The 12,555-nt window shown below is 45.0% G+C and overlaps 1 protein-coding gene across 2 annotated transcripts in view; it reads right to left on the reverse strand.

Moving 5' to 3' along the window:
- Window positions 1-12,555, reverse strand: part of CLCN2 (chloride voltage-gated channel 2) — a 101,374-nt gene that overhangs the window by 19,350 nt on the left and 69,469 nt on the right. For both annotated transcript variants that reach the window (XM_070945456.1, XM_070945458.1), the window contains exon 16: window positions 1,958-2,142. In XM_070945456.1, coding sequence (XP_070801557.1) covers window positions 1,958-2,142 — 185 coding nt within the window. The remainder of the gene's footprint in view (window positions 1-1,957; window positions 2,143-12,555) is intronic.

Here is a 12,555-nt window from a genome sequence, read left to right on the forward strand (position 1 = left end):
GGTCGGGAATCCGACGAATCTCCGGGGGCAGCTCGTTCCAGGGGGCAGGTGCCCCCACAGAGAAGGCTCTTCCCCTGGGGGTCGCCAGTCGACACTGTCTAACCGACGGCACCCTGAGGAGTCCCTCTCTGTGGGAGCGTACTGGTCGGTGGGAGGCTATCGGAGGCAGAGGGCGATCTCGTAAATATCCAGGTCCTATGCCGTGGAGCGCTTTAAAGGTGGCAACCAACACCTTGAATCGCGCCCGGAAGACCACTGGGAGCCAGTGCAGCTCGCACAGGAACGGTGTTACATGGGACCACCGAGGGTCGGGCTTATATTGGGCACACGTGTAGAAATCAAGCTAGGACTTACTTTCAGGGTAGGTTGTATTTTCGGGGGAACACGGTAGGATAGAAGCATCTAATTGTTCAGGTGCTTAAAAATGGAGACAGGAGATTTGTACCTTCAGATTTGCAAGATCCTCTTAGCTTTGCAAGACAGATAGTCCTCGACTTCTAACTTGTCACTTAGCGACCGTTCAGAGTTATGACGGCTTATGACGGACCTCCTTGGGGGGGGGGGTACTTACCATCCAGATTCAAAGTTCTAATGGCTGCCCCTCTCCCTGAGGTCGTATGACCGTACGTTGTGCACTTGGCAACCAGGCCATATTTAAAACCATTTGCAGTGTCTCACGGTCATATGATAGCATTTTACTTATTTATTTAATTTATTTATTTATTTTAGTGTGTAAAAAGAAGCAGACGTACTGCAAACTCCGGAATTTAAGATTTTAAAATTTTAAAAGAATTAAAATTTTATTTTACTAAGCTTTATTAAGCTTTTATTTTAATTTACTAAATTCTTTTATTTTAATTTAGTAAATTAAAATAAAATTCTTTTATTTTAATTTACTAAATTTTAAAATCTTAAGTTCCGGAGTTCGCAGTATGTCTGCTTCTTTTTTTACTAATATACCTGGAACTTGTATTTTTAGAATAGTTTGTAATTTTAGTGTATTTATACAGCCGCCTACTCGCTCACAGCAACTCTAGGCGGTTTACGGACAATTACGACGGTTTGGCTGAAAACTGGCATTAGCTTCTGGGTTTTGGCAAAACCGGCCTGTAGCAAACTGTTAGCTCACTTAATGACTGCCGTGTTTGCTTAACGACCCCTGCAAAGAAAGGTCATAAGATTGGGTCAGTCACATGGGTGACCTGATTTACAACTGTCCTTCATTATGATGGTGACGGGCAGGCTTCATGATGGTCATAATTAGAGGACTGCTTTAAAGTAGAATTAGTTCATCTGGTTGTATCTCCTGTCGGGGTTACCCAGGAGGCCTGACAGTTACTCTGCAACCTAATAGGATGACAGAAGGTGACTGTGTGTTTCTCTTTTTCCAATGGTTTTTTTAGGAGAAAACCAGGCTGAGCGCGAGGGAGGGATCAAACGCGTCATCAGTCATGAATCCCTGCATGCCCACAAGAGATCTAAACCCAGCCCATCATGAATGCCTTCATTTCCCTTGACCGTTAGTAGCTCAGATTTTTGTAGAGCGCTTAAGCTTGCAAAAAAAATCTTTACACTCCTCGGAGCTGCCTGAATCTCCCGATTTCCCTGGCGTTCGACAGGTTTTGAGTTCTTTACAACAGTGGTCCCCAACCTTTTTATCGCTGTGGACCAATCAGCCTTTGATAATTTTACCGTGGCCCGCTGAGCGCGCGCAGGGGTGGGGGCTTTGGGCCACACGTGCGTACCTGCGCGGGGCTCTCTTCCCTGGAGCCTTTGCGCACGGCCCAGGAGCTTTTGCGCACGGCCCAGGAGCCTTTGCGCTGCAGCGTTCATGTCCCCCGGCCGCTGTGCGGCCCGGTGCCAGGTACTCCACGGCCCGGCACCGGTCCGCGGACCGGGGGTTGGGGACCACTGCTTTACAAGACGAAAGTTGTTGGCAGAGACACCGTGGGTGTACCTGAAAGCGCACTCCTGTGTCCGGTACGTGGTGCGGTTCCTTGTTTTCCTGGCTCTTTTCAGGGACCCGGTGCTCCAGCTCGGTTTTCTCCTGCATAAACTGCCGGCGGCGAACGTAGCTCAGCTGGTCGCGGAGGAGGGCGCCAATCTGAGTACGGTCCACGGATCCTAGCAAGATCATGGATTCTGCAGAGGGAAGCAAACCGAATCTATTTTATGGACCGAAGACAGATGGCGAAGCAATACGCAGCTGTGTTTAAGCGAATCAGATAAAGATTAGGAGACACGTTCGCCTGCACGCTAAGCTTGCTTGGCGCGTTAAGCTTGATTTCCACCTCATCGTGCTGGGCAAAGTCAACCATTTCTGGATCCACAGAGTGGGAGAATTTGAAATAGGATAATTCTCTAATGTTTTTGAAATAATCCAGACGGGGTTGGACTAGAAGACATCCAGGGTCCCTTCCGACTCTGGTTATTCTGGTGCTATGCAAATGCAACCAGTGACTCAGTTCCCAAGTAACTAGCTTGATCCACTGGATAAAATCCCAGTTCTCTTAAAGTTGTGGTGAGCCACTCCTCCCAGCAACTTCTAGTGCAATGCAAATGCAATGCAAATTGAAATAGTGACTCAGTTCCCAAGTACAGTCGAATCATCTGGTCACAAACGCTTCTGACTACGACCAAATCGGGTTCCGATCTAAAAAATCCACAACTATTTTTTCCCGTGGCTGATTTCCCCTTCCGCGTCTTTTTTTTTTTTGTAAGCGCCAAATTTCCAAAATTAGGTTCAGGTCACAACCAAATCGGTTTGTGACCAAAGTTATGGAACAAATTATGGTTGTGACCAAAAGTTCTACTCAGGGATGAAATCCAGCAGGTTCTGGAGAACTGGTAGCGGAAATTTTGAGTAGTTCGGAGAACCGGTAGCGGAAATTTTGACTAGTTCGGAGAACCAGCAAATACCACCTCTGGCTGGCCCCAGAGTGGGGTGGAAATGGAGATTTTTCAATATCCTTCCCCCAGGAGTGGGGAGGGAATGGAGATTTTGCAGTATCCTTCCCCTGCCACTCCCACCAAGCCACACCCACAGAACCAGTAGTTAAAAAAAATTGGATTTCACCACTGGTTCTACTGTAACTAGCTTGATCCACTGGATACAGTCCCAGTTCTTTTAAATTTCTGGTGAGCTATTTTTCCCAGCAACCTCTGGTGCTAATGCAAATGCAATGCAAATGAAACCGGTGTCCCCCTTCTTTATTCTGCTTAGGAGGTCAGGCACAGCTGCCTTTCAAATGTTGGCACACAGCACTTGCAACCGCCACTACGAATTGTTGCAGTGTGCAGTTATTTCCCCTAACCCCCTGCTGCGCATGACATGTAACTCTGCTTGTTCCTCCAAAAGGCCAAACGGCTGTTACAAGGATTGTGGCAAAGTTGAGCTGCGCACACAATGGTGCTGCAGAGAACTGGCTAGCTTTCTGTCCTTCTCCGTTATATTCAGAGATAACTGCAAATGCGAGCCAATAGTTGCCCTCACTCTTTCCTCAAGACTGAAAGCGTTCTCAATTCCTAATTTCCTGACCGATGTCATTGTCTGTCTCAGAACACGACCCAATTTCTCAAAATCTTTTTTTTTTTAAATATGGTACCAAAAACCAGACGCACCACTCAAGCTGGGATCTGACTGGTGGTAGGATTCAGCCGGTTCGGGCTGGTTCGGGCGAATAGGTAGTTAAATTTCTGGCTGCCCTGCCCCGCCCCTTCCAGGAGTCCCCCACACGGCCCATTTTGGCTCCCAGGTAAGTGCAGAGAGGCCTACTAGGCCCAAAATGGGGCGCAGGGTAGACAGCGCGCCCACCCACCCCGCGGCCCATTTTCGCTCCCAGGAGGCTGCGGACAGGCCTACTAGGCCCAAAACGTGGCGCGAGGGGGAGTGGCACTTCCCTCCCCACGGCCTGTTTTTGCTCCCGGGGGGTGCTGCCTGTCACACCTCCTGGCCACGCCCACCCAGACGGTCATGAGGGCAGAGAACCGGTTGTTAAATTATTTGAATCCTACCACTGGATCTGACCAAAGCAAGGTTCTCCAAAAATCTGATGGAGACATGTGATTTATCTTATTTTCTGTGCTAGACGTTCGTTTGCGGAATCAAAATCATGTGAAGTATTAGTAGCGTTTTATAAAACCTTAGTAAGGCCACACCTGGAATACTTGCATCCAGTCTTGGGCACCACATTACAAAAAAGAGGTTGAGACTTTGGAAAAAGTTCAGAGAAGAGCAACTAAGACGATTAAAGGCCTGGAGGCTAAAACATATGAAGAAGAATTGCAGGAATTGGGTCTGGCTAATCTAGAGAGAAGAAAGACTAGGAGGGACATGACAGCAGTCTTCTAGTATTTGAGCGGCTGCCACAAAGAGGAGGGGATCAACTTATTTTCCAAAGCAGCAGAGGGCAGGACAAGAAACAATGGATGGAAAGTAAACCAAGGAGAGAAGCAACCTGGAATTAAGGAGAAACTTTCTAACAGTGAGGACAATTCATCAGAGGAACAGTTTGCCTCCAGAATTATAAGTGCTTCATTTCTTTTAAGAGTAGAGTAGAGTAGAGTAGAACAGAACAGAGAGCCATTTGTCTGGGAACGTATCCTGCTCGAGCAGGAGGTTGGACTAGAAGACCTCCAAGGTCCTTTCCAGTTTCCACTCCATTCCACTCCACTCCACTCCACTTCTATTCTATTCTATTCTATTCTATTCTATTCTATTCTATTCTATTCTATTCTATTCTATTCTATTCTATTCTAATTCTTATTCTATTCTATTCTATTCTATTCTATTCTTATTCTATTCTATTCTAATTCTATTCTATTCTATTCTATTCTATTCTATTCTAATTCTTATTCTATTCTATTCTATTCTATTCTATTCTATTCTATTCTATTCTATTCTATTCTTATTCTATTCTATTCTAATTCTATTCTATTCTATACTTATTCTATTCTATTCTATTCTATTCTATTCTATTCTATTCTTATTCTATTCTATTCTAATTCTATTCTATTCTATTCTATTCTATTCTATTCTATTCTATTCTAATTCTATTCTATTCTATACTTATTCTATTCTATTCTAATTCTTATTCTATTCTATTCTATTCTATTCTATTCTATTCTATTCTATTCTATTCTATTCTTCTATTCTATTCTAATTCTAATTCTAATTCTAATTCTAATTCTAATTCTAATTCTTATTCTATTCTATTCTATTCTATTCTATTCTATTCTATTCTATTCTATTCTATTCTATTCTATTCTTATTCTTATTCTATTCTATTCTATTCTATTCTATTCTATTCTATTCTAATTCTTATTCTATTCTATTCTATTCTATTCTATTCTTATTCGATTTGATTCTAATTCTTATTCTATTCTATTCTATTCTATTCTATTCTATTCTATTCTAATTCTTATTCTATTCTATTCTTATTCTTATTCTTATTCTATTCTATTCTATTCTATTCTATTCTATTCTATTCTATTCTATTCTATTCTATTCTATTCCATTCCATTCCATTCCATTCCATTCTTTGAAATGATAAATCACTATCCTCTTCTCCAGTTGAAGGATGCCCATGTGCTGCTGAAGCCCTTTGAATGTTTCATCAAAGATGGTTACAAGCTTGTATTTGTTGCAAATATACCTCAGGATGTTTTTAGGCAGGAAAACACTCTTGCCACACGCATTGCAGATCACAAGTGCAGGCTTTCGACTGCACTTTCATCTCCACTTTTGCTTCTTAGATACCCCCAGCAGAATCAGCATTTATTTCTCTTTGATCTTTTTTTTTTTTTTAGACTTTTGCATTAGTCAAGATCAAAGTATTTATTCGGGTGGAAAACTGACTAGGGACTCTTCAGCAAGATCCCGTTACCTCTCCCACTTGCTTGCTCAGGGAGATCTGGGGAAAGAGTTTTTTTTTTTTTTTTAAAAAAAAAACCTCTAGAAGTTATTAAACAACATCTGATACGTAGAGTGATGATCAAACCCACGAGCTTGCGGATCCCTAAACTAAGTGGGAAAATACTTTTTTTTTTTTTAATTTGATTTATATGCCGCCCTTCTCCGGAGACTCAGGGCGGCTTACAATATGCTAAGCAATAGCCTTCATCCTTTTGTATATTTATACAAAGTCAGCTTATTGCCCCCACAACTGGGTCCTCAATTTATCTACCTTAGAAAGGATGGAAGGCTGAGTCAACCTTGAGCCTTGGCGAGATTCGAACCTGCAGTAATTGCAGGCAGCTGTTCTTAATAACAGGGTGCTTTAAACCACTGTACTACCAAAGCTCTTGGAGGCAACATATTTATGGAGGCAACATATTCCCTACATTTTATAGGCCTGCAGCCCTGGGCACAGAGTCTTCAACATGCATAAAGACATAGATAGCCATAGCACTTAGACTTATATACCGCTTCACAGTGCTTTTACAGCCCTCTCTAAGTGGTTTACAGAGTCAGCATATTGCCTCCAACAATCCCACTTTCGGAAGGATGGAAGGGTAAGTCAACCTTGAGCTTGGTGAGATTCGATCTGCCAAATTGCTGGCAGCTGGGGATCAGCAGAAGTAGCCTGCAGTACTGCACTCTAACCACTGCGCCACTGCGGCTCTTTAGATGGACATTTGTAACCCAGGAAGGAAGGAAGGGAAGGAGATATAATGAGGGAGGGAGGGAGGAAGAAGATAAATGAGGAAGAAAGGGAGGGAAGAAGGAGGGAGGGAGGAAAGAAGAAAGGAAGAAGGGAGGGAGGAAATCAACAAGGGAGGGAGGAAGAAGATAAATGAGGAAGGAAGGAAGGAAGGAAGGAAGGAAGGAAGGGAGGGAGGGAGGGAGGGAGGGAGATATAATGAGGGAGGGAGGGAGGAAGAAGATAAATGAGGAAGAAAGGGAGGGAAGAAGGAGGGAGGGAGGAAAGAAGAAAGGAAGAAGGGAGGGATGAAATCAACAAGGGAGGGAGGAAGAAGATAAATGAGGAAGGAAGGAAGGAAAGGAGGGAGGAAAGGAGGGAGGAAGGAAAGGAGGGAGATATAATGAAGAAGGAAAGAAGGGAGGGAGTGAGGAAGAAGATAAATGAGGAAGGAAGGAAGGAGAAAGGGAGTAGATAAATGAGGAAGGAAGGAGATAAATGAGGAAGGAAGGAAGGAAGGAAAGGAGGGAGGGAAGGAGGAAAAGAGGGAGGGAGGGAAGGAGGGAGGGAGATATAATGAAGAAGGAAAGAAGGGAGGGAGGGAGGGAGGGAGGAAGAAGATAAATGAGGAAGGAAGGGAGGGAAGAAGCAGGGAGGGAGGGAGGGAAGAAGAAAGGAAGAAGGGAGGGAGGAAATAAACAAGAGAGGAAGGGAGTGAGGAAGAAGATAAATGAGGAAGGAAGGAAGGAGAAAGGGAGTAGATAAATGAGGAAGGAAGGAGATAAATGAGGAAGGAAGGAAGGAAGGAAGGAAGGAAGGGAGGAAGGGAGGAAAGGATGGAGGAAGGAAAGGAGGGAGATATAATGAAGAAGGAAAGAAGGGAGGGAGGGAGGAAGAAGATAAATGGGAAGGGAGGGAAGAAGGAGGGAAGGAGTGAGGAAGAAGATAATTGAGGAAGGAAGGAAGGAAGGAGAAAGGGAGTAGATAAATGAGGAAGGAAGGAGATAAATGAAGGGAGGAAGGAAGGAAGGAAAGGAGGGAGGGAAGGAGAAAGGGAAGGAAGGAGGAAAGGAGGGAGGGAGATATAATGAAGAAGGAAAGAAAGGGAGGGAAGGAGGAAGAAGATAAATGAGGAAGGAAGGGAGGGAAGAAGCAGGGAGGGAGGGAAGAAGAAAGGAAGAAGGGAGGGAGGAAATAAACAAGAGAGGAAGGGAGTGAGGAAGAAGATAAATGAGGAAGGAAGGAAGGAGAAAGGGAGTAGATAAATGAGGAAGGAAGGAGATAAATGAGGAAGGAAGGAAGGAAGGAAGGAAGGAAGGAAGGAAGGAAGGAAGGAAGGAAGGAAGGAAGACAAGAACTCTAGTTGAGGTCAGGGAAACCATGGGTGATTAGAGACTTTACTGCAGGGTTTCTCAACCTCAACACCTTTAACCTGTGAGGGCTTCAACTTCCAGAATTCCCCAGCCGGGATTATGGTATAAAATTCAGCTATCTCCATTTCTCTATTCCACAACCACCGAATTGATCTGGCAGCCTTCCAGATGGTGGAACACACTGGATATTTTTATTGTCCCCTAAACGGAAGAGTTTTCTATGCAGGATTCAGTCCCTCGAGATCTCCACTTTTCTTACTGTCTTTGCTTTTAAAAATTAAAAAAATAAAATAAAAATGTCGTAGCCACACGGAGGAGAAGCTAAGGAACGATTCCTGTCCCTTTCGGCTCTTTTTACTGTGAGATGCAGACTAAGCCAAACATGGCAAAACTACTAATTTGGATGACTAATACAGCACAGGACTGCAATTGTTCGTTTTGTTGTTGTTGTTGTTGTTGTTTTTGTAAGAGGGGAGCAGATGCAGTTCGAAACCCAGCTGAAAAGGAACTCTGTTATGCCAGGGCAGGAAGCAAAACACGATGGGAAAAACAGGGGAAATGGGTAAGAACATCCAAAAGTAGTCTAAAACCTAAATCAGGCCAAGAGCTTATGTAAGCCAGCATTCCGTTCAAAGTTACAATGGCGCTGAAAAATGTTGACTTAAGCTTTTTCACACTGAGGACCGTTGCAGCATCGCCGTGGTCACATGATAAAAAATTTGGACTCTTGGCAACTGGTTCGTATTTATGACGGTTGCAGGTCACGAGTCAATGGGGAAGCCAGATTCGCTTAACAACTGAGTTACCAACAACTGCAGTGATTCGCTTAACAACAACGGCAAGAAAGATTGCAAAACGGGGCAAAATTCACTTGACAAATGTCTCACTTAGCAACAGAAATCTGGGGCTCTGTTGTGGTCGTAGGGCTACCTGTATTTATTTTATTTATTTATTATTATTATTATTATTTATTAATTCAATTTATATGCCGCCTTTCTCTGAAGACTCAGGGCAGCTTACAATGCATTTAAAAAACCATTATAAAAACATTTTAAAATTAAAACATTAAAACCCATTCACACCATTCACGGCCGGATCTCACTAGATCGCAACAGCGAGATCAACGGCCCCAGGCCGGCCAGAAAACCCAGGTCTTCGCCGCTTTTCGGAAGGCCAATAGGGTGGGGATGGTCCAGACCTCAGGAGGTAACTGGTTCCAGAGAACCGGGACAGCCACAGAGAAGGCCCTCCCCCACGGGCCCGCCAGCCGGCATTGTTTAGCTGATGGGACCCGGAGGAGACCAACTCTGTGGGATCTTACCCGTCCCTGGGAGCTATGTGATAGAAGGCGGTCTCGAAGATAGTCTGGCCCTGAGCCATGTAGGGCTTTAAAGGTAATAACCAACACCTTGAATTGTGCCCGGACACCAATAGGGAGCCAGTGCAGCTTGCGGAGAATTGGTGTGATGTGGGTGTATCTAGGTGCACCCACAATAGCTCTTGCGGCTGCGTTCTGGACCAACTGTAGTCTCCGAACACTTTTCAAGGGTAGCCCCATGTAGAGCGCGTTGCAATAATCCAACCGTGAGGTGACAAGGGCATGAGTGACTGTGAGGAGAGCCTCCCGATCCAAGTAGGGTCACAATTGGTGCACCAGGCGAACCTGTGCAAAGGTCTCCCTAGCCACAGCTGACAGATGTTGCTCTAATCTTAGCTGTGAGTCTAGGAGGACACCCAAATTGCGAGCCCATTCTGAGGGGGACAATTTATCCCCCCCCCAGAACCAAGGATGGACAATCAACATAGTCTTTAGGAGGCAATACCCACAGCCACTCGGTCTTGTCTGGGTTAAATCAGAGCCTGTTGACTCCCATCCAGACCCTCACGGCCTCCAGGCACCGGCACATCACATCCACTGCATCACTGAATTGACTGTTATTTTTTTTTATAAATAAATCAGGGTGGTGAACATATCTAATACTCCTTCTTTCTCCTATTTTCACCACAGTGGCAACTCTGTGAGGGGTTGGGCTGAGGGAGAATGGAAGGAAGGGAGGAGGGAAAGAAGGAAAGAACGATAATTGGTCAATGATGCTTAAACCTGGGAAAGATTTTGCTGAAAATGTTGAGATTCTGTCCCAAAGGATGATTAACAATCATAATGTATATTTTGTAACAGAAGCAGAACAGGCACGCAACATGTTTAGCCTATTTCTTTAATTAACCAATTTCTGAGATTAAACAATACCCAGAACCATAAATTAATTTGTGGTTAATAGGCTGGGTTCAGCCTATTAAACACAAACCAAGATTAACACTATTTAAGTTTGGTCTCAGAGGTGATTTTTGAAAAAAGGCAACTGGAGTGTTTTTTATGGAGGAGGAGGAGGAAGAGGAGAAGAAGAAGGAAGAGAAGAGGGAGGAAGAGAAGGAGGAGGAGAAGGAGGAAGAGGAGAAGGAGGAGGAGGAAGGGAAGGAGAAGAAAAAGGAGGAGGAGAAGGAGAAGGAAAAGGAGGAGGAGAAGGAGGAGAAGGAGGAGAAGGAGGAAAAGGAGAAGAAGGAGAAAGAGGAGGAGAAGGAGAAGGAAAAGAAGGAGGAGGAGAAGGAGGAGAAGGAGGAGGAGTCAGGGAAGGAGAAGAAGGAGGAGGAGGAGAAGGAGAAGGAAAAGAAGGAGAATAAGGAGGAAGGGGAGGAGGAGGAGGAGAAGGAGAAGGAAAAGAAGGAGAAGAAGGAGGAGGAGAGGAGGAGAAAGAGGAGGAGAAGGAAAAAGAAAAGAAGGAGGAGAAGGAGAAGGAAGAGAAGGAGGAGGAGGAGGAGGAGGAGGAGGAGGAGGAGGAGGAGGAGGAGGAGGAGGAGGAGGAGGAGGAGAAGGAGAAGGAGTTTTGCTTCTCATCCAAGATGAAGCTTTTTGGGTGGGAAGTGAAACATTTTCATCTCTTCCCGAAGGAAAAAAACAGCTCAGTTGCCCTTCTTTTTAAAAAAAGCACCTTGATTGAGAATCTCCATAGACGTTTATTCAAATTCAGCATGTTGTGCAGATGCAGGCACAAGGCCTTTAGCTGACTTGGTTCAATTTGTTGTGTGAACCCAACTGATGAAGTCTCCCCAGTTGAGAGTATCAACATCCTTAAGGATCCTTAAGGATGCTCGAGAAATAATACTCGAGAGGGGAAGTCAAATGCGGCTACCTTTGTTGCCACAATGTCTTTCTGGCATAATATTTTTTTTATATACCCCACAAATCAAGCTTGATCTAAAAAGGAATTTCAAAAATATCACGTCGGCAATTATGATTTGAATGGATCGTTTCCCCTCTTCTAATTTTGCAGCCAATTCAGCGACAACGTGCAGCCTTTTGATGTTGTTATAATTTGGGCTCGGTGATGTCAGTAGCTGCTCGGTTGACTCACCAATCGATAAAGCATTAGGAAAATAGCAATTGCATCAGCTCCTTTGGAAGAGGCATTGGGACAAACTGGGGGGAATCTATATTTGTCACCATGGGAAATGCACGCGGCTGTACACGCGCATTGATGTTTAGGCGCCGATGTTTCCGTTTAAGCACCTGCCCATTTGGGAGACGCAACATCGGAAGCCATAAAAAAACAACAACTGATATACTAATCCGATGTTTCTCAACCTTAGTAAGATGTGTGGGTCAACTCTCAAAATTCCCCAGCCAGCATCTCCAATTCTCCTTCACAAGCTTTTCATTGTAGGACAGTGGTCCCCAAATTTTCTGGCTCTATGGACCGGCAGTGGTGGCAGTAGAAGTTATTGTGGTCCTCCAGCAGCCGGCGGAGCTGGCAGCGGAGTTGGACAGTGAGGAGGCTGGGGAGGACAATGGGCCAGTCCTGGAGTCAAGGGAAGGACCAGATGAGGGCTCTGCGTCAGACGCAGAGATGGGGCCAGGGCCATGTGGGAGCGATGCGCGGACTCCGGAGCCTCCAGAGGTGGATAGCAGAAAGGCAGAGGAAGACGAGGAGCCTGTTCCTAGTGCACGCATGCGAAGAGCTGCCAGAAGGCAAGAGCAGCTAAAGCAAAAAGGACAGCTCGGGAGTAAGGCCAGGAAATGATTGGCCCCCTCCCAGTAGGCTTAAAAGAGCAGCAACGGCTCTTGGGATCTTTGTAGGAAAGCAATGTTGCTACATTTGTTTCTTGTCAGCTTCTTTTGCTTCTGAACTTTTGCCAAGAAAAGCCTTTGGCAGGGTGCCCAAGAAGACAAAAGTTGGTGATAAGGCCGAAGGACTGTTTATGAAGAATTTGTTTTGGACTTAAATTGGACTACGCTGAGAATGAAGTAATTCTCAGCTGTTCTAATAAAATATGTTTGTTTAGGACTGATTGTGTCTGGTAATAACTACTTGGGCCTAGGTCACAACAGAGGGGTGGGGGAGAAGAGATGGTTTTGCATGTGTGTGTCCGCCGCTTGCGCAAACGGAACTTCACATGCACACCTGCCACTTTGTTGTGGCCTGTCGTCCGCCAGCCCCTCCAGCAACCGAATCAGATGAGGAGGCGGCATGGGAGTCAGGATTGGC

Source organism: Pituophis catenifer, unplaced genomic scaffold (assembly GCF_029215685.1).
Source record: "Pituophis catenifer annectens isolate HBS135680 unplaced genomic scaffold, rPitCat1.0.hap2 SCAF_6, whole genome shotgun sequence".
Classification (NCBI taxonomy): domain Eukaryota; kingdom Metazoa; phylum Chordata; class Lepidosauria; order Squamata; family Colubridae; genus Pituophis; species Pituophis catenifer.